This window comes from Emydura macquarii, unplaced genomic scaffold (assembly GCF_026122565.2).
Source record: "Emydura macquarii macquarii isolate MOO-44397 ecotype Brisbane River unplaced genomic scaffold, CSIRO-AGI_Emac_v2 contig_2321, whole genome shotgun sequence".
Taxonomy (NCBI): domain Eukaryota; kingdom Metazoa; phylum Chordata; order Testudines; family Chelidae; genus Emydura; species Emydura macquarii.
The window spans coordinates 1,822,826-1,845,724 of NW_027132458.1; the positions used below are offsets into that span (position 1 = coordinate 1,822,826).

At 39.5% G+C, this 22,899-nt stretch overlaps 1 protein-coding gene across 1 annotated transcript in view; it reads right to left on the reverse strand.

Moving 5' to 3' along the window:
• The window catches only part of SUSD5 (sushi domain containing 5), a 58,205-nt gene extending 36,713 nt beyond the window's left edge, over positions 1-21,492 (reverse strand). Inside the window, exons 1-2 of the mRNA XM_067560883.1 lie at positions 21,271-21,492; positions 10,908-11,085 (exon numbers count right to left, since the gene is read on the reverse strand). Coding sequence (XP_067416984.1) covers positions 10,908-11,085; positions 21,271-21,370 — 278 coding nt within the window. The 5' untranslated portion in view covers positions 21,371-21,492. The remainder of the gene's footprint in view (positions 1-10,907; positions 11,086-21,270) is intronic.
• Positions 21,493-22,899: the final 1,407 nt, after the last annotated feature.

Here is a 22,899-nt window from a genome sequence, read left to right on the forward strand (position 1 = left end):
GTGGTTTGCTATTGCAAATATATAGCTGATGAAATCTAATATAGTTCATTGACTTGTTAATCCTTAGAATAGCATTTTTAGTTACTGTTGATAGAAATAAGACTTCATTAAAAGGCTATGAAGTAAGTAATTTTTACTATTAAACACAAAGTAAGACTTCAGTTTGTTTGACCTTTTGAGTCCCTTAAAAAAAAAAGCTCCAAACTGTTGGATTTATAGTTAAACCATGTTCCTGCATGAAGTTTAAAAATGAAATGCTCTCCGTGCAGATTAATTCGTTCCTGCTTCAAAAAAGGTTTTAAGTGACACTGCACTTAGGAATTTAACTTGGTATATTGTAATATTAGAATTGTGAATTTGTTTTGATTAAAACTGAAAACATCCAGATGCAATTTCTCTGGGAAGGAAAAAATCCTGTCTCATGCAAATAGGGAAATAATAAAAGTCTCTTTGATTCTTCTGACCCCACATTCTTTGTCTGTGTGCTTCCTGCCTACAGCCCAGTTCTGCATGGTGCTGAGCATTTCCTGTGAGATGCTGATTGCACTCAAGCCCCATTGAGCCCTTCAATTGAGAGGTCTCAGCACCTCACACCACTGGGTGTAAGGGTCCACCAGGCCTATAGAGTCTTACTCAATTCTTTGGAGTCAATAGGCCTACTTGTGTGAGTAAGGGTTGCAAAATCAGACCCTTTTCTATATATTCTTTGTGGTTGGTATATGTCAGAGGTGGCCAAACTGTGGCTTGGGAGACACATGTGGCTCTTTTACAATTAAAGTGCAGCTCGTGGAGCCCTCTACACCCCCACATTCTCCACCTACCAGACAAGGGTGGGGAGTTCGGGGCTTTAGCCCCGTGGCGGGGTGGTGGGGCTAGAGACTTCTGCCCCGTAGGAGGCACCTGCCAGGGCTCAGGGCTTCTGCCCTATGGGGCGCATCTGCCGGGGCTTCAGCACTGCAGGGAGGGAGTCTCGGGGCTTCTGCCCTGTGGGAGGCACCTGCCAGAGTTTGGGGCTTCAGCAGATGTGCCCCATGGGGCAGTAGCCCTGAGCCCTGGCAGGCATGCCCTGCGGGGCAGAAGCCCCGAGCCCCGCCACAGGGCTTAAACCCTAAGGCCTGGCAGGCATGCCCCAGCTCTCAAACTTCTGAAGATTGTTGAATGCAGCTCAGAGAGTCAGTAACTTTGGCCATCCCTGGTATATGTCTTTCTGCATGTCTGTAAAGTGCCTACTGCTATAGAAATAGTTATTGATGAAGCACGTAGCAGAGCTGTTAACAAAAGATGCATATGTATCTCAATTCTAAAGGGTCATTTTCAGATGCCTGTACTTTTGTTAAACTTTCCCCTTTGGGACTAAAATATGTGAATTTATTTTAAACGTTTTATACACAAAAACAGCAATGTTTTGCTGAAATCAGGACCAGAAAGAGTGAAAACCATACACTGTTCCCATTAATTGTTTGCCACGTTTTGGGAATAGCTCCAGCACTTTCCTGGGAGATGGTAAAAATTGAAAAATTGAATTGTCTTTTATTTACCACCCCCAGTCCTAGAACTATAGCTGCATAGGATGTTGGTTAAGCGGAAGTCAAACTCTGAATACCGAATGGAATGAAAGAGTGGGGTCACATTGCATATGTCTGCACTGCAGTAAAACACCCGCAGCTTACCTGGGTCAGCTGACTCCAGCCTGTGGGGCTTGGGCTGTGGGGCTATAAAATTGCAGCATAGACATTCGGGTTTGGACTGGAACCTGGGTTCTGAGATCCCATGAGGGGGAGGGTCCCAGAGCCCAGGCTCCAGCTTGAGCTTGAACGTCTACACTACAATTTTATAGCCCCGCAGTCCAAGCCCCAGTCAGTTGACCCAGGACAGCTGCAGGTGTTTTATTGAAGTGTAGACATATCCTCTGGGATGTGAATTTGAGTGGATAAATTCACTTGAGATTTGAGCCCAGATGTAGCATGTCCTTTAGTCTGTTGCTTAATCCAGTCTGGTGTGTGATTTCTACCCACTGTTATTTCACAAGTAGGTACAATTCTTTTTCTCTCTGTGGAGGTCTGTGGTAAAAGTAACACTCAGCTATACATAGAAGAAACAGAATGAGTCAGAATACAGATCAGCCATAATAATGATCTCTTTTGGTAATTAATAATAATCCATCTGACTTGGAGTGTCCAGCTATTTCTGAAAACCTCTTACAATACCATAAATATAGAAAAACTATTCTTCCAGTCATCACTAGGAAAAATAACCACCCTTATAATTATTATATAGAGGGCACTAGTAACACATTGGATGAAATCCAAACTCCATATGAACACCTTTGTTCTGTTATATATTTAAAGAAATCTAATATTTTAAGTTTCACATATGTAGTATAAAAGATACAGGATTGTAATATCAATAATTATAGAAGGAAGTATGTGGAAGTGGGTTTAATCATGAAACAAGACTATCTGTAGCCAAATAACACCCATTTAATCTTGCCGCTTTTACTGGAGGAGGCTAGGGTTTAGCAATGGGTAGGACTGAGACTCTAAGGGTCTGTCTGCACTGCATTTAAAAACCCACAGCTGGCCCATGCCAGGTGACTGGGGTTTACGGGGTTTGAGCTAAGGGATTGTTTAATTGCAGTGTAGCTGTTCCGGACCACGCTGGAGTGTGGGATCCTCCCATCCCAGGTTCCAGTCTGAGCTTTAACATCTACACTGTAATTAAACAGCCTTTTAACCCAAGCCCCATGAGCCTGAGTCAGCTGGCATAGGCCAGTCGCGGGTTTTTAATTGCAGTGTGACATACCCTAACATGAACAAGCATTAGCTGGTTGCAAGAGCAGGACTTCTGTATGTAGGATGCAATGAATAGTTTTGATGATGCTGGAAGGCAGATTATCAAATGGAGTACTACCTATCTGGCGGTTGTTCCTATTATGCTCTCACTCTAATATTGAGAAATACACTTCCTGACATCCAAGATGGCTCCATCCAAGATGGGGACAGAGTGAGGATATCTAAATGGAGGCATCCTCATTTGCTACTCAGAGGATGCAGCATACACTATCTGCCAGACTTGACCCTGGCCTCAGGAATGGGGATGGCTGATGTGTCCAGATTTCTGACAGGATACGCTGTGATCTATCAAATGAGGAACACCACACTGACTGTCTTGTTTCTCCCTCAGACAACTCGAAAGTTGGGAAATTCTGCCAAAGAGCAGTGTCAACAACTGTGAACCCTTCACCTCAGATGTTTTATAAAATAAAAAAAAAAGACTGAATTCCCTGGTGGTGGGGTGAGAACACCTGATTATGTGAATTTCCTGACAAATTGTACCATCACCTGCAAATAGACCCATATCCTTCTTGATAGGGAAAGCCAGCAGTGAACACCTCAGTCCATTGCTGGTCACCTCTGTAAATTCCTGTCTGGGGAGGGTCTTCTGCTTCACATTCTGCCCTCTTACCTGCCAATTCAATATTCTATTCAAGGCGTTGTCCTATCTTTGAATGCCCGAAGGATCTAAGTCTGATCTGTCTCAGAGATCAGCACTGATTCTGTGAGATAAGGGATAACTCTGACAATGAAGGACACCGCAGCTGGATGTCCCAAAGGTGAAATTCAAGTGCTGGAAGCAGGGCGTTCTCAGTGAAGGGCCCCGAGCTGCAGTATTCCCTGCCAACGAAGATTAGGGTGAGCCCAAACCTTACTACCTTTAGGACACAATGTAAGACCCTTCTGTATAGTCAAGCCTTCCAGTAGTGGAGCTATAAAAAATGGCTTAGCCTCAGTTTCCAGACAACAACAACCAACATGATGTGAGGTGATGCAGAGTGAAAAGTCTAGGTCCTATTTTTGGAAAGAAAATGTTTTTACATATTTATTTGGTGCCTAGTGCTCCTTTGGGAAATACTTAGATTAGATATTGGCAGCCAGAGCAGAAAAGAAACAGCCTGAATGACTGATTTCATTTTAAATAGAAAAAGTCTGACTGATTTAATGACACATCCCTCCTTCCTTCTACCACATGCACACATAACTGAACACTACATCTAGCAATGGTATACAGATCCTTTCACTGCTAAATCACAATTTCAAATTTAGCCCAGGTCAATAGTGACCAAAAGTTGTTTCTGTCTGATAGCAATGCTGCAGTCTTAGTGGGTAGTCACGGTCCAGTCCCTAGTAAATAGATGTCCACATAGCAAAAGCCCTCCGTCACAATTGGCTACAATATCATCGTTGGTAATTTCAGCAGATATGTCAAGGACTAAAAGCTCCTGGACATCCCCTCACTCCCAAATTTGCCCCCTCTTGTTAATACTGAGGCACATCTGCAGGGCAGCATGGGGGAACTTACACTGTCACTGATGTGCTTTTACCTGTTGTGTGGATAAATAGAAGACGTTGGTTTTAAGAAAACTCAAGACGACACTTCTCAGGCTACTATCAGTTTAATTTTTGAAAATCCATATTTTGCATGTAAAGATTTTGAGTGGTGTTTGGTGGATTCAAAGGAAAAGCTCCACAAATGTTTCTAAAATGAATTTTACACTATTTAGCACCTTCTGGAGATAAGATAGTACAAATTGTTACATTTTAGACAGTGAAGTGGTGTTAAGTTTACCAGCCTTCCTGCTTTAATTCTCATTTGTCAGCTTGGAATAAGTAGTAATAGCTATTTGCAGCAAAATGGCACTCTTGTGACATATTTTGCCTGTCAGATTAATGACTCAATAAAACCAGTAAGTGAGTTGTCAGTGAATGAAAGGAAGAAAGAGGTAGAATGCTTTGTGAAGACATGACAGTCTTCTGCAACTACATTTTGAATTTAAACATGAAATCTGAAAAGCCTGTGTGAAGCCCTCCAGCACTGTACAATATGTTCTTTAGGTTTTCTTTCCAGTCTCTTCTTTTTGTTAATTTTTAGGTTTCTGAAAGTTGGAAAATGAACATCCCACAGTAATTTTAATGGGAGCTACTGGTACTCAGTCCTTTTGAAAACTAAGCATATGGGCCACAGACATTTTTCTTATTTTTTAACATTTCTACTGTAGTTCTGCCTACAGGCCCAACCAGCTCAGGGCCTTGTTGTGCTAGGCACTGTACAGACATAGGGTAAATGACAATTCCTGCCCCAAATAGTTTACAATCTAAAAGGCCCCATATAACCTAAACATCCTCATAAAACAGTCCTTAGATCCCCTTTTACCTAATACAGGCTAAAACCTTGGTTTTTTACAACAAATGGTCACACTGTTATAATTCATACCCACAATAGGGAAGTTTAATGTCCTTCACATGGCAATTTATGTTCTCCCACCAATAAGAGGAAGATAAGCAAAGATGAGAAGACAGATTGGAGGTTGGTATTGGACTCTTAATTGAATATTTCCAGAGTTTCTGGTATGTATTTTGAACTATTGGTTGGTTTTAATTTCTTGACTTACAATTTTTTTTTAAAAACTTAACTTCACATTTCCTGACTTTCAAATGGTTGGGCTTTTTAAAAATAACTACAATTGTCCTTGGGTTCATAGCCCACTATTCATACACTGAGAATGCTCAAATTATTCATAAAGATATTATAGTAATATAGTTATATAAATTCTTTCCTACTTGACTGCAGTATGGAAATCTGCATGAATAGAGTATATTTATTTAATGAAAAGCGACTTTACTATTTTAGTGTCCATATGTACAATTTTAAGCATAAAAAACTGCATTTTAAATATATTTTAAAGAATCTATGAGATATTGGTTCTGCCTTGTTAAGTCCCTCTTTGACATTTTCAGTGAGAGTATTGCTGTTGGAATGTCTTCATATCACACTTAACAGCCTCTTTTTTATGGTTACATCCAGTCAAAATGTAGGCCATACTTAGAGGATGGGGGAATCCCTATCCTGGGAAGCAGTGACTCTGAAAAAGATTTGGGAGTTGTGGTGGCTAATCAGCTGAATATGAGCTCCTAGTGTGATACTGTGGCCAAAAGAATTAATGCAGTCCTGACCTGCATAAACTGGGGAATCTTGAGTAGGAGTAGAGAGGTTAATTTACCTCTACATTTGGCACTGGTGTGACGACCGCTGCTGGAATAGTGTGTCCAGTTCTGGTGCCCACAATTTACGGAGGATGATGATAAATTGGAGAGGGTTCAGAGAACAGCCATGAGAATGATTAAAGGATTAGAAAACATGCCTGATTGTGATAGACTCAAAAGAGTTCAATCTATTCATCTTAACACAGAAAAGGTGAAGGGCTGACTTGATTTCTATCTGTAAGTATCTACACGGGGAACAAATATTTAGTAATGGGCTCTTCAATCTAGCAAAGAAAGGTGTAACACAATCCAATGGCTGGAAGTTGAAGCTAGACAAACTCAGACTGGAAACAAGAAGTAAATTTTTAACAGTGAGAGTAATTAACCATTGGAACAATTTACCAACGGCCGTGGTGGAGTCTCCATCACTGACAATTTTTAAATCAAAATTGGATGTTTTCTAAAATATATGCTCTAGGAATTATTTTTAGGAAGTTGTGTAGCATGTGTTGTACAGGAAGCCAGACTAGATTACCACAATCATCCCTTCTGGTCTTGGAATCTCTGAGTAGGTTGTGGAATATAAGAGATGTGGAGAACTAATCTGCCTAATATTTTCAGCCTCCAAGGAGTTTCACTTTTGTCAGCTACAGAGTTATTGCATTCTGATGTGCTACAGCAGGCTGTCATTACTTCTGAATAGCTTGGCATTCTTCATAATCACAATAGTCAGGGCAAATCCTCAACTGGTATAAATTGTCATAGCACCATTGACTTCAATGAGCAGTTGAAATCTGCCCGACAGCCTTTTGGGGCTAGTGTGGCTCAGAAAATAGAGAATATTTTTGTCTTCTTGAACCTTTAAAATGCTGTCAGTGCTTAGAGAGGGAAGAAGAGGGACACTTCTGCTCTCACCCACTCTGCTTTCTCATTTAATACTTATGAAAAGTTGTACAAACAGACCTGTTTAATAATCCTGCCATGTGCATGGCAGGGATGAAAATAGTTTTCTTGGCTCTGAGGCCTGCAACCTATTTCAGGGACTGGTAAGAGAAAAATAAAAAGTTTGAGTGTAGGAAGTTGTCTTATTTCCTTTCTTTTAAGTTGGTTTTTTAAATTACAAAAATACTTTAAAATTAATTTTAAACACTTTCGCTTAGACAAAAAAGACTGTCCGAAATAATTGCTTGAATTAATTGTTTGAAGATTTTTTTTATTTATAGTAACAATTTCCTGTCCTTTGGAAAAAAAGAATTAGAAACTGTATTTTATCATTTAAAAGTGCATGAAGCCCCATTCTACCTAAAATAATTAATAACAGTCACCAAATCTAATTAACTCCCTAAAGTTTAAGAACCTGGGAACAGTATCCTGTGAAAAAAACATAATTTTGACACTACTAGACACTGATGGTAAATGAGCTAATGTACTTTACTCAGAAGAAGTTTGCAAATACAAATTGAGGGAAGCAGTAGAATAGAGCAAGGTTAAAAAGCTGAAGGCAGAGTTATTCACAAGTTGGAAAGATGTTCTTTTGGTTAATGCACAAGCCTGCGTGTCAGGTAACCTCGGTTCTATTTCTGGCTTTGCTGTGGGATTGCTCTGTGACTTTGAGCAAGTCACTGTTTCTTTCTTATGTTGTCATAAAGCACCTGCTGCCATAGTATCTACTGATATGTGTCACATGCAAAAATAAATGTGGGTATGTTTCTGTCCAGGGGGACAGAACTTTTCATCACTCCATTTTCTGAAGTGGGCTTATCATGTTGATGTCTCTGTGCTTCAGTTTATACATCTGTAAAATAGGGATATCTACCTACCTATAGCCCAGGCATTTTGTGAGACTCTGGGTAAAATTTCCAAAAGCATTTAAGTAATTTAGGGGCCTAAATCCCATTTTCAAAAGTGATTTAGGCACTTAAAAGCCTAAATCTCATAGCAAGTCAGTGGGAGTTAGTTTCCTAAGTGCCTAATTCACATTTGAAAATGAGACCTAGGTTCTTAAATCACTTAGCCACTTTGAAAATGTTATCTTTAATTCCTTGAAGTCTGTAAAATACTTTGAGCTCTTTGGATGGAAGGCGTGCTAGAAGTGGGTATTGGCCCCTAATTCAGCAAAGTGCTTAGGCACATACTCAGTTTTAAGCACATTTAAATCCCTTGTTCAACAGAATTAGTTACAGTCTTAAAGTTAAGCACATGCCAAAGTGCTTTACTGAATTGGGACGATTACTGTTAGGGATGGGATACCTGGTATGGAACATATTAAAAACCTCCCCACCCTGAAGCGTTGCTAAAAAACAAACCAAAACTTTGTAAGGTTCAACACAGCTTAGTTAATTTTCTTCCATTCTGACTTACCTCTGTGCTTTGACTTCTGCTAGGAATGAAATTGCAGAAGTGTTGAAATCTCACAAGAGCAGTTGTGCTTGAGAGATTTCCACACACTTTTGCAGACCCAGGAGGTTCAGATAAGTTTTTCATAAGCACCCAAACTGTGGAGTTTTTTAAATCAAACCTTTAGGGACCCCCATAACTGTTACTCATTGTGCTAGAGAAAATTATGCTTTATCATAGGTGTCTCTGTTAAAAGTACACTTTTCACCTCTACATGATAATAATACAGCGAAATAACATTACTTTACTCAATAATGTTTTTCACTTACGTAGCACCTTTTGTGGGACAATCACAAAACATTTTACAAATATTAATCAATTAAATCTTGCAACAACCCTAAAAGAGAGGTATTATTATCCTGAGCAATAGAGAGATTAGTGCCAAAAATTTCAAATTTAGGTGTCTAAACCAGATTTAAGCATCTAAATAAGTAGCTAAGCTGAAGTCCATGTGAGCGGCAGGCATTCAGCACCTCTGAAAATCACACTTGTGCCAAAATTTTGATTCAAGTGATTTTCCAAAGACAAAAGTCACATAGTGACTGTGTCAGAGTCAAGAAAAAAGTTAGGAACCCTGCATCCCACCTCCTGTTTTAACCACCAGGACAGTGCATTCCAATCTTCAGCAAAAATATCTATTTAAGTTTTAAAAGATATAGATATGCTTCAATTTTAGTTATTTTTGTATACAATAGAATTGTAGTGAAACACTCTAGATTAAACCAGACCTAAATTAAAGTGTCCCAATCCTTCATACAGGAAAATACACTTTTCAGCTTGTTGTAAAGATGGTAAACACCCAAGGTCTCGTTTTTAGAAGTGCCGAGCACCTACAGGTCCTGTTGAAGTCCATGGGAACTGTGGGTGCTCAGCACCTCTGAAAATGAAGGCCAGATCATTTATTATATGAGGGGAAGAAGGAACGGCTTTGTGGTTAATGCATATGACTTGGAGCCAAAAAAATCTGGATTCTGGTCCCATGTTGCTAATGACTTTCTGTATCCTATTAATTACTATGTCTCAGTTTTCCTAGCTATAAAATGAGGGTAAGTATACTTCCCTACCTCACATCACGTGTTGGGAAGGTTCTTGAATGTTTGCAAAGCACTTTGGAATTCAAAGACTTTGAAGTATTACTTACTGCTCTCTTGTTTCCTGAAGAAACTTACCTAACACTATTTTATTCTTATCAGCTTTCCTGTCCCTGACATAATTACTCACTCTTTCCCCTTCTTCCATTTTTGTCTTTGTGCTTTTTTCCATATGGCCTTACCATGTCTGGGACCAACTCCCTAACCTTTTCCGCCATGCATTCACCATTCTTCTTCAGGTCTCTCCCTTCTTAATATTTATTATTATTTGTTACGTTATTTTTATAGTGTCCAAGGGTGTACTAGTTTTCCCAGAGAAACAAATCAAAAGACATGGTCTTGTCATAAGGAACTTACATTTAGACATGGCGTGACCTGTGAGGGTAAGTTTAGACAAGAGCACCTAGAGACCACAAGTGAGATCACAACCCCATTTTGTTAGGCCCAATAGTTTGGCATCTATTCCCCAACAAATTTATAATCTTGATAAATTACACTTCTAAATTCTAGTCCACTGATCAAAAATTGTGTCGTTCTTCCCAGTGTCTACAAGAAGTAAGTCAATTATGACAATGTCCTTTTTTATCCTATCCACTCCTGTTTGTTACCCTCACTCATCATGTCAGATCTAAGAGTAAGTTCCTTATGATGGGGCCAGGTCTTTCAATTTATTTCTATGAGGAATCTAGCACCTCTTTGGGCACTATAAAAATTAATAATAACTAATATATTTACGCTGCATGGTCCCATTGACTTCAATGGGCTTTGGATCAGACGGTGTGTTTATTATTTATTTTGTCCATGGAGTACCCGACCCTGCACTACTGAAGTCAGTGACAGTTTTGCCATTAACTTCAGTGGCAGCAGGATTGGGCCTATAAGGTGTAAGGCCCATGTCTTTAAAGTATTTAGGTGCCTAACTCTCACAATGGGAGTTAACTTTGAGGGTCTGGGCCTACATTCCCTTAGGGCTTAGCATGCGGTCGGCATTCAACAAATAATAGTGAATGACATCATCCGTGATATTGACAGCTAGCTACTCAGTATTTTCTGGATTTAAAGATATTGTGTGTGCCAAAGGGAATTTAGTTGAAACAACATAATAAAAGGAAAAAGAATATATTTTAGAAGTGTGTATTAAATTCTTTAAGACCAATGAACACTCATGCCTCTGTATCATCAGCTGTACATGACTGATTTTGTGCAAGGTAACTGTGTAGTTGGCTTATTTGAACGCAGCACTTGAGACTTGGTTAAATAAGGCTCTCTTTGTGGCCAGTGTTCCTCAGTAGTAATATTACCCAAGGGGGGAAAAGCTTATTTGAGAGCAATCATTGATGCTGGTTAGGGTGGATTTTGCTGTTTCCATTCTCCTTACCCAATGGTACCGTCGGCCAGCCAGCCTCTGGTGCACACGGCAAAAGAACAGTCCGCTATAGCCCGTCTCAGTTCCTCTGCAGTTGCTAAGCGAGCGCCCAGGTCAGCACACAATTTCTGAGCTGCTGTTAGGTCCAGACCCTGAGAGCTGTTTCTGGATTCAAGTGTGAACAACTTCCCTGCAGCACCAAAGACAGACACACACAACAACAAAATGTGTCACGTCACAGTGTTCAATTAAATTAATACACAAATATATTGTGGATTGTGACAAAACTATCATCTGAAAAGGTAAACCTATTTTCTTTTATGATCTCAGTTAATTTTAACTGAACCCTTGATCCTGGGAGCTAGTAATTTAGGCCTAGATCCTCAAAGGTATTTAGGTGCCTAATTCCTATAGAAATCAATAGGAGTTGCGCATCTAAACACCTTTAAGGATCTGGTCCTTGCCGCTGGCCTATACCACTACTCCTGTATACAAGCATGTGCGTGCACACACACACACATACCTTGGTCTAGCTACTTTGGTCAGCAATTAGAGAAGTGGGGCTAAGTCTCCACATATTTCTGACCCATGTGAATGGCTCCCCTTACCCTTACGTGCCTGGACCCAAGGTCTGTAGAGCTCTTGGACCATAAGTAGGGGTTCTTACTCCCTTGTATGGGTGTGTAGTTAGAGTCAGAATCTATACCTTAGGAGCTGGTAATGGAACCCATTACAAAGTACCTGGGTGCCTTACACTTACATTTATAAAAACAATCAAATGTAAAAAATCACAAATAGCAGTTTAAAAAGCTAATAAGTAACTCACTCTTCCATATCAGCAACAAATTAATTCCCAATCTCTGCTTCATATATTTTGCGACAACTTGGACATAAATTCTGCTGCAAATCACCCTGATTTTCATAACATACTAGAGCTGCAGTCTGGAAATTATGCAGCACTTTCAAGCACATTTTTTAAAAGTGGAATGCTTTATTGAATGAATTATGAAAATGACTAATAGAATCAGCAGAGATTCCTTATATTGTTTGTTTTTTTTTTAAACTCGGTTTATTTTACCCTGACCTTAAATTTTCAATGCACTGCAGATTTTTGTTCTTACAGTCCACAACTGCACTGTGGACTTCATCAGGGTGGAAGGTGGAGGTTTTAGCAGTTAGGATTTTGCATAAAAGACAGCTTGGTACATGATTGATTTGTAGAATAAGCATATTAGCTAGATGATTCCGCAAAAATGGTAAGCAGCAAAATAATTAACAATGTTGACATTTACATTTTCATCATTAACTTTTGAAGTTAACAACCCACTGAGTTAACGCAAGTCTCAGGGCATTTGTTTTTGGACACCTGCAGACCCAGGAAGACATCAGATTACATCAGTTCATGTCTGGAAGGGCTTCTTTGTTATCATAAGTAACATTTTAGTTAAATAAAAGCTTAGATTCTGTAGCACAATTCTACAGCAATCCTGCCATCAGCCATCAGCTGCCATCAGCTGCAGAGATTTTAACCCCAGTAACTGATAATGAGATCACCCAAGAGGATTACAATTCCTGCAATGAGAAATGTTGAGTTATCTTTCAGATAACTGGATTCCAGACTGCATATATTATTTATTTATTTATTTATTTATTTGTATTAGAGTAGCACAAAGAGACTCCAATCAAGATTAGGTCTCTGATATGGCAGGCATTGTACCTACACCTTGAATTACCATAAAAAATGAGCTGGAGCCAGTGCAGAGCAGAGAAAGCAACAAGCCACTACATTCTGTACTACTGAAACTTCTGAATACTTTTCAAAGGCAAAAAATAGAATGCAAGACAGTAATGTATCCTGATGGTCACAGATATGCACATGACTATGGCAAATTCTTCATCAGAGGGGATGTTGGCAGATTGGGGCCAACTATAGCCTGAAAAAAGGTGCCACAACTGCCATGTGAAAATCTAGGAGTGGTAATGAGACTCCCAAAGGGAAGAAGAGCGTGTTTTCATCACTGCCATTTGGGATCTCTCCAACAGGGAAGAAACAAACCCACTTGAAATCCATGCATTGGTTCTGGGGCAGCTTGCATCCTAAAAGTTAGGCATGGGCTAAAGTACCTTGCTGAATAAGGGCCTTGTCCCTTCCCTGAACTTGTCCTCATTACTAAACCATCTCACAGTTCAGCACAGCTGAAGGCTCTGTTCAGACTGAGGTGCTCCAGCAGAGTTGTTTGGAGCAAACATAGGTAGCATCTGACTTGAGCAGTAAATGTTAGTCCTTCACCTTAATAAGCACTACTTTCATCCACAAACATTTGAATGAAAAGAGTTTAAAAGAAAACTAAGTTGGTAAATGATCAAACTCTATCAAAATGTAATCGGAGGAAGTGCAGCTCATCATTAATTAACCAAAATTGAGAACTAAGAGACAACTTTCCTTACTTGTTTATTGTTATTATTTTGCTGTCAATTAAGGCAAATCAAGTGCTCTTCAATGAAACTTTATAAAAAATATTAAAGATTTTGATAACCTATTTAGTTACTTTTCAAAATATAGTACAGTCCCACCTGTCTGAAAGTTCTGTGGATGTCCAAAATATTTGGATAAATAGGTTTTAGGGGAACATGGGGCTAATCCATTGTGTTGGGGGAAGTTACTGGGAATTTTTGATTAGACAGGGTACAAATAAACAAGACTGACCTGTATACCAGATTGACCTGTATGCTTTTTCCAAAATTTTCAAGAACATTATGGCTATCTGCCTACTTTATAACATGTGTTCTCAGTTTTATTTGCTTTCTCATTTAAAATGAAATAAAACAAGATTTAATCCTCTGGTATTTGACTAGCATGACAGTTGGCATTTCCAATGTCTCTACATCATTCGCAGTAGGGTTTCATTAGAGCAGTGTTTGGGGAATGATAGGAAATATATAGTAGCACACATAGTTGGTAAGTCCCCTTATATAAAACAAAATTACAATATTGATATTGAATTCTACATCTTACAATGGTGTTACAAAAGTGCTTGAGGCCATTAGTGTATAATTTTATTTATAGACTAGCATTCGTGGAACCTCTTTGGGGCATTTCTCAATGCTACATCATTTGATAACTGAAATTATTAATCAAAATTGTAAAAGTAGCTTTTGGTCAACTTCAGCCCTCATATACAAAGATGTAACTCTTAAACCAGTGGATGTTTTGTGTACATATTCCAGGGCAGAATTTGGCCTGGAAACATTTCTAATGGGAGGGCTTGCAAAATATATATGAATAGCATTTCAGGTACATATTCACTCTTTGGCTTTGAGCTTGTGTTATGTGTTCATACAGCACCTAGCATAGTGGGGCTCCAGTCACTGGGCACTACAGTAATACTAATGACTACTGCTAATAATAATAAACAATACAAATAATGAAATTTAATTTTCAGGTTGCTTGTTGAAAAGGCTTATGTACAGTGGGGATTTTTGCATCTGTGTAATAACTGCTTATGAGCCCTTCTCTTTCATCAGGGGCAAATTCATATGCACACAAATGTAAATGAGGAAAACATTAATGTTCTAAGAGCACGTATACTGACATTAGGACAGAGAGCTTAGCATATTGTGACAGAAGTGCAAGATAGATGGAATTAATAATTTTGAATGCATTACCTTAGAAGGTTCACAGGTTCATTCTGATTTAGATAGACAGCCTCCTGGAGGTACAGCACAAAAGGCATAGCCCAGGGGTTGGGGAGGTAAAGATGGCTTTAAGCCATCAGTGTGGCCCTGGTGTCAATTAGCTAGCCACAGGCTGCTCTGTGCACTCAGAATAGTCCAGAACTCCGCTTAGTGCTTTGGTGCTATACCCTCACTCTCTCTTACCCCTAACATGCTTCCTCATATCCCATCTCTGCCCCACTATGCTTCCACACCAGAGCTGGCCAGGGGATCTGTGTGAAGGCAGAATCCCTCCCTAAATTCTGCGTGCTTATTTTTAGCCTATTCAAACTAGTCACACCTCTTTGGCCTAGAAATTGATCTTGAACTCTTGTGAGACTTTCTCAAGAGATTTCATGCACTTCTTGGTTCTGGCAAGTTCTGAAATGCCTTGAGAATAGTTTTTCTGGCAGTATTTTGGTATTTCTTCTTTAGGTCCCAGCTGAAACCAAGAAGAGTAGAGACATAAACCAACCTTTTTCTAACTTCAAAAAAAGCTCATTTCAAGTTTTGGGAAAAAATTTAGATCTCTTTTTCCAATCACTATTTAATAGTAATGGGCCCAATGCTGTAGTAGTCAGGCAAGATTCCCATTTGAAACTAATGGAAGTCTTGCCTTAATAAACAACACGAAACACTAATATTTAATGACTTTCCATTTATAGGCAATGTTTTTTATAGTAAAAGCAGCCATTTAGATATGGTTGGGAGCCTTTTATAAGAAGAGATATTATGTCCAGAACCCTTAGAATTCCACAGCACCTAAAGGCCTATTTTGGTAGCAAGTATTGTAGGATTCTGTGATGTATGTCTGTCTTTGAGTATGGAAAACATAACAAATTCCACAGTAGTAGAGGTTGAGTTCTGCTGCAGATTGCTTATTTTCTGTGTCCTAATGCATAAGACAACACAGTTAACAAAAACACTATTATATGTATAAAAATTAAGTATTTGAAATAACCTTTGTTGTTTACAATTGTACTGTTCTTGACACTTGATTAATTTTCTGCTGCAGTTTGCATCTTAAAAAGCAAAAGTCAGTGACTGATTTTCACAGTCATTGCATTGCTTTTTTAGCCTCCACTGTGAATGTATTGATATTATTACACCATTCTATATTTATCTTTTGACCTGTTGGAAAAAGGAAAGCTTTGTCAGAAGCTGGGACTGGACGACAGGAGATGGGGATCACTCAAAATTGCCCTGTTGTGTTCATTCCCTCTGAAGCATTTGGCACTGGCCACTATCAGAAGACAGGATACTGGGCTAGATGGACTATTGTTCTAACCCAGTATGGCCATTCTTATGCATGTTCTGTGAAAGTTAATATTTGTTTAGCATAAACAATGTATTCAACACCATATAATGTACAAAAATAAAGATAGTATCTGCCCCAAATGGTTTATAGTAAAAAAATAAAGAACACCCCAATGCATTCTAATGTATATAAGACAAGATGCCTTGGGGTATCCAGAGATGCACAGATTTTAAGGCCAGAAGAGACCATTATGATAATTCAATCTGTCCTCCTGTGTAACAAAACTTAAATTTCACCCAGTGACTTCTGCTTCCGGACCAAAAATGTGTGGTTGAACTAGACTATGTCTGCTAGAAAGACATCCAATCCTGATTCAAAAAATGGAGAATTTACACCTCATTCCTTAGTAATCTGTTCCTATGGTCCTTACCTGTACTGCATCTTACTTCCCTTTGAAATTTGCTGACTTTAACTTCTAGCCACTGAACTTTTTTCTGTCTTTGTCTGCTAGATTAAAGAACCCTCTACTTCCAGATATCTTTTCCCTTTGCAGGTGATTATAGACATGATCAAATTGCCCTTAACCTTCTCTTTGATGAGCTACATAGATTGAGCTCCTTTAGTTTGGGGATGACATAAGGCCAGAGCAAACTTTATTCCTAACATATCTAAGATAAAAAACAAGCCAAAACCAAACCACCACCACCAACAAACCCTTTTCCTTTGACCAAAACTTTTCAGGCTTTCTTTATATATTAGAAAGAAGCAAAGCAAGAAAAGCCATAAACTTAGCATTAAAAAAATCCTTTGCAGCTCATTTTTATAGGGGGTTTCCAACCATAGAGCAGTCCCATTGAACAGTAATACAACTCCTTTCCTGTTTAATCTCCATAAATCAACAGGGCAAAGGTATGGATTCCCCCAGTCCCATCTCCAGGCTATGCTCATCCAACACAGGCTTGCCTACTTCCCAGAAATGCCCACCTAGTGTGCTGACCCCATGACCTGATACTAGCAGGCTGGTTGCCTGAAGTTGTATAACCTGGTGAGTCACATCAAACCAAACCTGGTGACCATTTAGAGATGGGGAGAGGCACATTTTGGGGGGGGATTGTTATTTTTTATTTTTATGTTCAAGTCTTAAAGTTGAGGTGGGAGGGGCAAAAGATCCATTCTGTAGGGAGAAAGCAATTTTGTTGCTGTTTCAATGGCTATGGAACACAATGGCCTTGGCAAGGGTGGAGCGTTCAATTAAACTGTAAAATTACAGTTAGCAGATTTTAGTAATTATCATCTGTGCTTGTTGTTCATGAATGGAGAGTTTATTTCTGTAAGGATCTAAAAGAAATGGTTGCTTCTTCTTTCATTCAAACTGCTTAAAATATTGCATAATCATAAAAATAGCAAAGTGGAAGACCAATTCTGTGCTGCTTGCTCTGGTAAATTCAATTTTACCTTCTGTTTTACCCACATACGGGGAATAAGAGCTGGAGGATCAAACACTAGATTTTTATTTTATTGATGCAGCTGGCAAACTTTTTTTCCCCCTGTAAATGGCAACCTGAATTGCTGACACCCTGCTGCTCATACACAAGTGCCTGGAGATAACAACACAAAAATAGAGTCATAGAGTTTGAAGACAGAAGGTACACTAAATCATCCAGAATAGGACAAAGGAAAATTCCCATTCATTCTCTTGGGTTTGTTTTACACCCTTAATGTAAAGAATCAGTTTAGCATGGTTTTTTATTTTAAATTTCATTTTATTATTTTCCTTTCCATCTACATAGATAAAAGCAACAGGAACCAAGTGCTGAGGCAGAGACTGAGAGCTGCCTTTGTAACAGTTTTCTTAATTCTTTTTCAGTACAGGAAATTGCTTCTTATTACTTTTCCCCCTATCCTTTTAAATGTATCCGTTTTCCATCTATCCACTAATTCCTCTGATTTTCTTGTTTACTGATGGTTCTCTAAGAAGAAATCTCACATTTGAAATACTGGGGTCTAGTCTGCACTCTGTGTGTGAACATTAATGGCAGTTTTGTAAGCACATATTGAGGTGAGAATACTCTTGATTGTGTTTGAGAAATGAACCCAAACCCCGTATTTAAATCCCATTACAACCTAATTTGGGAAACATTAGATACGGTTTGAGGTCAGACTTTTGTGGCTCAGGCTAGTGTCTAGTTGTGTCTAACTTTATGGATTCAGAATTCCTGGGATTTCTTCCACCTTGCAATCTATGTACTGACCCAATTACTGGAACTGGGCAAAATGTTTTGCATGGAACACAAAACTTAACAAATAAAATGACTTCTTGCTGGAGCAATTTTTTAAGCTTTTGCCACAAGTAAACTACTGGTGTTCACTTCAATATTATATTAATTATACTAACTAATTACTGTCACATTGCTACAACATTTTGTTCATCTGACGAAATGTTCTATGGAAAACTAATGTTGATATATATGGACATGTTGGCAGCTGTGAAAAAGGTAAAACAGAGAGTAAACATTAATTCCTGTACAACTTTCACAGGGCCTGATTAATTTAACCCAGTGTAAATGCAAACTCCAGTTACTCCATATTTACACTGGTATAGCTGAGATCAGTCATGACCATAATGGCATACCTAGAGTCTCTCTCTTTACAAGGGTGAGGGTTAGAGTTTATTTTGATGAGCAGGGAGTTATACTAATGTGAGTTATCCATGTAAATCCAGGTGCATATACATTCCCTCCACGTACAAATCTGGAATCTACCTATGATTGTCATAGTTGAACTGCGTTAGAATGTAGAGCCCTAGGGCTTAGTTCTCTACTTACCCTTGCTTTACTCTGTAGTAACTCCACTGACTCTAATGGAGTTAAAATACTCCTGATTTACACCAGTCTAAGTGAAAGGAGAAACAGACTCTTAGGGAAGATTCTATGTGGCTGACCTCAGTCCAGATGCCGTTAGCAAACACATTTAACTTATAAAAGTCACACGGCAATCCTAAATTATATTTTATTTTAACTTCTACCTACATCTTCTACACCATGTCCAGGTGTACTGCGGTGAAGTATTAGCCAAAAGAGATCAAATAAGCCTTGAGACTTTACCTCCACCAGGCCTGTATGATCTCCCGTTATATTGTCTACACTGTCATTATTTGCATGTTAGAAAATGAAGCCAGAGTCTCCCTTATGGAAATATATTGTAACCAATTTCTGAGGTTTGCCTATAATAGAGGCTGGTCGTGGTTTCATTAAGTTCTTACAAAGTATACTGTAAATCCCTTCAGCACTTTGCAAAACATTGTTATTTTGTTTTTAAAGTAACAAATATATGATCCAGAGATGTTCCTTGTCATTTCACCTCTCACATCTGCAGACCTTACAGAGAAGGAATTGTCTGCAAAATGGAATTTTCATCTATAATTTTCACAAATGAGAAGATAGTTTCCTTTTCAGGCCAGTTCAGAATCTATTATGAAAGAAAATATTGTTCCTGTTTTATACTCTCAGATCTGTTTAAACCTGGCAATTCTATATAGTGACATAACTTCACATAAAATGATTTCTCTTGTGTCAGTGTAAAATAAAACCAAGTTATTTGGAGTTGGCCTAAATCACGATATAAAGAAAACACACTGAATAGCATGGTAATAATGAACCAACAAGTTTTCCATAATAACATGTAGAAGATAAATAAAAATGGTGACTATTTATCATTTTATAATAATGCTTGGCAGTTATATTGTGATTTACGTCTTCTCTCCTGTAATTCTTAATTCTTCCAATTATTTTACCATATCTGTCTATTTCATATGTAAAATGAAAGTGACAAACTACTGAATGCCAGTTAAAATATGTCATGAACTCCCTCAAGTAAACCTTTAAAAACTGTCACTGAAATACAGAGCAGCAACGTTTTTCCCTCTGTGTAAGTTTCAAAGGTTGTCTCTCTCATCAGCAAAAGTTGTCCAATACAAGATATTATCTCACCATCTTTTCTCTCCAATATCTCAGAGGATGTCAGTTTAAAATGCAACCAGAAGCCAGTCTTTCTAGGCATGCAATAAGTAACTTTCTAGGGCTCTGGAATAGCTAACACTGATACTTAAGGAAAAGCTTTCTTAACCAAGCAAAATAAGTATTCCTTTCTCCGTCTCCCTGTTTCCAAATATAGTGAAGTAAATTTTTCTCTCCACAAAGCCGTTTTGCTATAAGAGGATCCTTCACTAAAACCGGAATTGCAGTTTTGCACACTGCAGTCCTTTGAAAAGATGGGACACCTTTCTTCTTCTTTTTTCTTAACGCAATTTCATTGTCTCCAAACCCATGACAGTGAGTTCTGCTGTATAAAAGTTTACTACAGACAGCGTGCAATAAACATACACATGCAAGGAAAGTTTGTCTCCATTTTTTCTTTCCTCCCTTATTTCCATTATCAATTGAAATAAATGAAAATAGAAGACAAAAAAACAGAAGAAATATTCCTGAAGCAAAATGAAAACTTTATTGTTATCCAATAGTGTTTGAGCGTTAGTCTTAATATCCTCTGTAAACACATAGCAAACATCAATGATATGAGGTTAGTGTACTTACAAAAACTGAAATCAGACTTAACTCTATCCCGATTGTGAGTATGAAGAAACAAGCGTGGCAGCTATTCAGCCCTGATCTCTCCCAGGAAAAGAGACTGTTGTTTTTAAAACAAATCACGTTCTTGTTAAGGCAGTTTAATCACCATTAATTAATGTGAAATCGTTAAAACGGTACAGGCTTCCAGGAAGGAAAAGCATGCAGTCCATTCAGGTTTATTGTCAGAGAGCAGAAAGTAACATTTCATGGTAGCTAGTAACTGGTGCTTTCTGCCAAATTCATGTTCCATTGAAATCAAGTAGCAGTGAAATGAAGAAATTTACACTCCTGCAGTAATGTTGGCAGATGCCTTGAGCGTGTATGTGGTACCGGAGAGAAGACGTTACAAGGAAAAGTCTGACTTTTGTCTTCCTATTTTTCAGGTACCTGATGCTTACAACTCAGAGGGACTTGTACTGAGGAGATGTCAGGTTCGGTATTTGATATGAGACATTACTGACTGTGGGAGAAGCTCTCTAAAATTTAACTTAATTCTTCTTAACTTGGCTTTTTTATTATTTCCCCTGTACAAATTCCCTATCACATAATTTTGTTCTAATAAAATAATCTCAGTTTTATGAGATCTTAATTCCTTTCTCTGTTTAACCCCAGAATATTTGTAGAGTTTTAAAAAAATCAGACGTTTCTTAACCCGGAATGGGGCGTGTATTTAAAATGGTTTTTTGGTTTTTTTAAAAGTTTTGGCAATAATATATTTCAACATACAGATCTGATCCCACTAATAATAACTCACCCGGAACTGCATTGAACTCACCATCAGCCTCAACAGAGATGATCTGGAGGAGGAAACCGACAGATCCCATGTACTGGACAAAGGTGAGTGTGAATCTCTTATAACCTGGAGCCGTTGCCATGCTAAATCCTGAGCCGAAGGAGGTTGGGTGTAAAGAGATTTTCTCTCCTCTGAGCCTCGGGCGCAGGATCGGTGGTGGCGATGATTTCAACGAGCACTTTCCCTCGACAGGATCCTGCGTCTTGGGCTTGCACTAAAGGAGGGAGGGTTGGAAAAAGACAGAGAGAAAGAAAGAGGAGTCCTTCGCTTGGCTGGTATAGTGAGAGAGTGGAGGGGGAGAAAAATATCCAGCCAGCTGGGTTTGGGGAGCGGTTTTATCTGGCCCAGTTCTGCAGGGCCGTGCACATGGAGAACCGGTGTTAAAAGTCACATTGCTTTGTCAGTAAATACCTAATGGATCAGAGGGGAAGAAATGTAAAAAGCCAAGAGGGAGAGAAGGGGGAAGCTGCAAGCATCAAGCAGGCGAAATCCCTAGCTGAAAGGAGCAGGGGAGTTAGATAGCTGCTGCTGTGAGTGGTACGTTCACGGAGGGGTCTTTCATCTCTGGAGATGTGGGTTCAAATGTGTGGAGATTGTGTTGTCTGCACCACTAAGTCGTCACCACATAGTTTGGCGGCAGTCTCGGCTCAGAAGCTGTCCGGGGCTGGAATAGCAGGGGGTGCTGCACTCATGGACTGAGCTGTGTGGATTCCCAGCTCTAGGATAGCAGAGGGTGCTTCAGGTCAGGCGGAGGTGAATTGGCAGAGTGCGTGGGAAGGGAAGCCAGGAGGCAAAGGGCAGAGGCTATCGCTGGTCAGGATCCAGGTGAACTGGCTGGGCGGGGTGGACTCCCAGGGCTGGAGAGGCGGTCGGGGCAGGGCTGCAGGTCAGGACAGACGTACAGCAGCCGGCTCTGCAGGGTTTCTGGGCCAGCCGCTAAGGAATGATTGCAGCTTCGGTCAGCGCCCGTCCCTTCCCGTCAGCAGCACTCCTCTGTCCCTGATTCTCCCGCACCCTGACATTTGCCCAAATAAGACTAAAAAGAAACCCCCGACGAATCAGTGGTGCCAGAAGCCATTTCGTGAAATACATAACAGGAATAGTTGTGTGTTGCTGTTGGAACTGAGCAGCGCTCAGCAATGTTGGTTTTCATAGGCTCGTTTTGGGTTTTGGTTTCCCCCGCCCGGATTTTTTTCCCGTTAGAAATGCGAGGCCGGGCAGGATCTCCTGGAGGATCCGCTAGAAACTCGGAGCCACCGAGAGGGGATGCAGCAAGCTGAGGCTGCCGCTGCCTTCACTCTGAACCCCCTCTCCCACAACCTGCCCCACTCTAAGAAACGAAAGGGGGCGGCTACCTAGCTGCAGTCCTGCGGTGCTACTCTTGAACCTGCAGAAAAGTGATTTTCACAGTCGAGTTGGAATGGCCCGAGCTCAAGGGTGTGATCGTCAAGCCAAACATTGGTGCCCTAGAAATAACTTGAATAGATTTGATTAATTTAGAGACACAATGTTCTAATTTTGTTAACTTTCCACAAATTCTCTCCCTCAGCTCTCTCTCTGGTGTGTGGGAATTTAATCCTCGCTAAGGGTTTTACATTGATGGCTTTGAAG